The sequence below is a fragment of the Corvus brachyrhynchos genome, unplaced genomic scaffold (assembly GCF_000691975.1).
Source record: "Corvus brachyrhynchos isolate BGI_N302 unplaced genomic scaffold, ASM69197v1 scaffold59, whole genome shotgun sequence".
In the NCBI taxonomy this organism is placed as follows: Eukaryota; Metazoa; Chordata; class Aves; order Passeriformes; family Corvidae; genus Corvus; species Corvus brachyrhynchos.
In genome coordinates this window covers 2,369,404-2,372,845 of record NW_008246054.1, presented here as the reverse complement: position 1 = coordinate 2,372,845, position 3,442 = coordinate 2,369,404, and the positions used below count along the sequence as shown (strand labels likewise).

General features: G+C 41.1%; 1 protein-coding gene across 2 annotated transcripts in view; it reads left to right on the top strand.

Annotated features, from left to right (window-relative positions):
• The window catches only part of CAMSAP1 (calmodulin regulated spectrin associated protein 1), a 33,900-nt gene that overhangs the window by 8,418 nt on the left and 22,040 nt on the right, over positions 1–3,442 (top strand). For both annotated transcript variants that reach the window (XM_017745537.1, XM_017745536.1), the window contains exon 2: positions 205–367. In XM_017745537.1, coding sequence (XP_017601026.1) covers positions 205–367 — 163 coding nt within the window. The remainder of the gene's footprint in view (positions 1–204; positions 368–3,442) is intronic.

The window sequence follows — 3,442 nt, the reverse complement described above, 5'->3', positions numbered from 1 at the left end:
CCTGCCCTTGACAAAAAGGGATGCTCGCCCCGGGCTCCGATGCCTTTTGATTTCCGAGTGGCTTTGGAATCGCTACATTAGCCCTCGCGATGGAAATCCCGAAGGATGTCGGGCCTGTTGTGTGCAGCCTGGCCAGCCCCTCTCCTGTGTGCCTTTAGAATCGTCGGCTCGTGTAAAAGTCTCTGCCTTTTGTTTTTGTTTTAGATGGTGGATGTTGATGTTTGTGCGGGTGGAGATAGTACCAGAAGAAAAATGGATGCTCTGACAGATAGTGCAGTTGAGATTGTCCCTTTGGAGCTCTATGATTCAGCCAGAGCAAAAATAGCTGCTAATCTACAATGGATCTGTGCTAAAGCCTACGGAATAGGTAAGATCACCTCTGTCAAGAAGTCATTCTTGATTTTGTTCTTACTTTTTCTGTCTCCCCTGCTGTTCCAGGAGTAATTACATTTGGCTTTGTTTTAAATATCAATAATATGGCAGCCTGTTCTCTTGTAATACTGTTATCTCTGCTGGTACCTTAAACAGGAATAACGGGACTATATGAGATGCCCTGAATCAGCAAACCTAATGGTGAACGCTCCCAGATGGTGCTTGGCAAGAATTGCCAACCTCAAAACGTTTAAATCCTTGCTTTAGCTAAGCAGACTTTGTTCCGCAGAGCTTTATGTCATTGCTTGCAGGCCCCGAGCCCCTCCAGGCTTTAGGTGGTTCCTTGTCTGGTCATCTTGGCCAGCGGATGCTGGGACCTTGACACCTTTTGTGTGCTCAGTTAGGACTTCTTTTTCTGTCAGCTTGTGGTTTTACTTCCAAAATGATCTAAAAAGTAATTCATTTATGTTCAGCAGCATTTTTCTTTTATGGAAAGAAATGTTGAATGAGCAGGTGTAGTTTGGGTGCTGTGACATTAAAGAGCAGGTTGTAGGTGACAGAGGAGTTCTTCCTTTCCTCATATTGTCATAAACTTTTACTGTCAAACGTGGAAAAATAAATATTCTTGGAGTGTACTTGTACAGTGTTTTCTTGGCAGCTATTGAAATTTGCTTTTTTGTTTTGAACTAGATCTGTCTCAATGTACAAGATACCTCTCAAGTTTAAGTAGCTTCATTATGAAGAAACAGGGTGCAATACTAGTGGGTTTGTTTTATCCAGAACAAAAGATATAATAAAAACATGCATAGAGTCTTGTTTTGGAAAATGAGGTGGCCCTGTTAATCTAAGTCTAATTCTCCAAACTCATAATATGCTTAATGGATTAGCACTGGCTTACTTGGTGACAAGGCTGAAGAAAAGTGGTCCATTCCTGCCATTAAATATTAATTCTTGCTGGAATATTTCTCTAAATTATTTTTCTTTTTAAACATTTCCAGCCCTGTCAGTGTCCCCTTCATCTTGGTGATTGTGGGCAAAAGAAAATCAGGGGTTTACAGTGTTTAATGTATTTTGTAACAAGCAACAAGACGCAGAAAAACCCCACGGATCAGATGATGTTTGAAAATGTGGGAATTTGGGGAGGCTGTCAGGGGAGCATTGAAAACTTAAAAGAGCAGAACAGGCACTTCCTCATGTAAATATTTCTCAGTTACTGGAATTGTTTGTAACATTTCCTGAAACTTTTTAGCAGTCTGTGATAAAATGGCTATTCCAGACCTGGGGATGCACTATTTATATTGTGACTTTGTTTCAAAGGAAAGCTGATCCTAGATGGGAAGGGACTGGCACGGATCCTACGCTGCAGCGAGAGCTCGGTGGCCTCGTGCTGCTGGGTGGTGTCTGCTCCGGCACTCAGGGTTGTGTCTGAACCTCATGGACCAGTTAATTGCTTAATGGCAAGTCTGTTTATGCTCCTGACAACACAGGTTGTAAAAGTATTTGGCTTTCCTGTGACTAAAAGCTGAAAAGAAACAGCTTTTCCCATGGCAGAGCTGTGATCTCTGGCTGCAGCAGCCTCTGCCAGTTTTTCTGCTTGCATTTAGGCTTGTTCAGATTGCAAACAACAGAAGCTAAATGCCACAAACAATAGGAAAAAGTAATTTTTTCCCCAGTGAGTAAGGATTGGTGTCCGTGCGTGTCTTTGCAGGAATGTGGCCCGTGGAAATGTAGTTTGATTTTTGAAATGGCTCCTGCAAGTCGCTGTCACATGTTAGCCATTACTGCTGGAATAGCATTGCACAATCCCTAGAAATTTATAAACCTCTTTAATTCATAGAGAGATGGGTTTAAGAAGGTTTCCTGTGTGATTAAAATTTTGAATAATACTTGAATTTAACACATTACTTGCCATCTCTCAGGGTTGTGTTGTAGTTTTAAGATACTGGATGTTGTTCAGTGAGTCTTGGGCAACTACAATCGTGATTTTATTATATAAAATCTCACTATGCAGATTAAAGGGTTTGAGGACATGTTATTATTTTAGACTTATTTCTGGTTAATTTGGTAAAAAAAAAGCTTATCTGTTTGTAATATTAAAACATTTCTGTTCTGAAGTAAATCTTACCAGGCTTCCATAACTGCCTTCAAGTGAATGAGTATTTTTCTGAAATGTTAGATTTGGATTTGATTTATGAATTGACATAATTTTGTGCCTGATCTTTCAAATTCTGGTGCATTTCATTTTCATCTGGGTAAGGCTGAGTTCGTGGTGAAGAGTGGAAAGGGTGAAGAACAGGAATTGGATGCTGGTGTAGACTGTTACTGAAAGTCATTCATCCCTGCAGGTTTTACCTGCAGCTGCATTCTCTCTTTGCCGTTAAAGGATATTTGAATTCTCCACTTCTAAGCTGGCATTTAAATAGGAAAATTCTTCATCCTTTGTTTTCTTTTCCTCAAGGACAAATCACTGGGAACATGCATGACAAATAATTAGAAGTCCTAGTTTGGGCTTTGTTTTATTTGATGATGCAAGATGATGTAGTCCTGCTTTTTTTTTTTTTCCCCCTTCTGGCCATGAAAAGAGAATTTTGGTAGCCAAACAACTGAGCAGCTACACAAACACGGCAAGACAACCCCTCTTCTTGCACAGGAATTGGGCTGGATGATTTGTTCCTGGAAACCTGCAGCTCCTGGCTATGGTGGATGCCTGGCTGGCACAGATGGGCTCCAGAGGGAGGTCCTACAACTGCTTGTCTGAATTCCAGAAAACAGAGGGGAAGGATGTCATGAAGGAAGGTGTTTCTCCATTCGGTGTCATCCATCTCCCCAAATAAACCTGGGAGTACTGACACAGATCACTCTTGGTCTGAGCACATCTGGAAACCTTCTGTACTCTGGAAAGATTCGAAGTCCCTTTAGCTGAGACAGTGGTTTGAGAAAATGGAGTTTAATTAGACCAGAATTATCTTTTTTATCCTCAAACTTTGATGAGAACCAAACAGCCACTTCAGAGAATTCTAATTCCTAATGTTAAAGGGGTTGAGGAGCAAAGCTGCCACTGAGTGTAGGG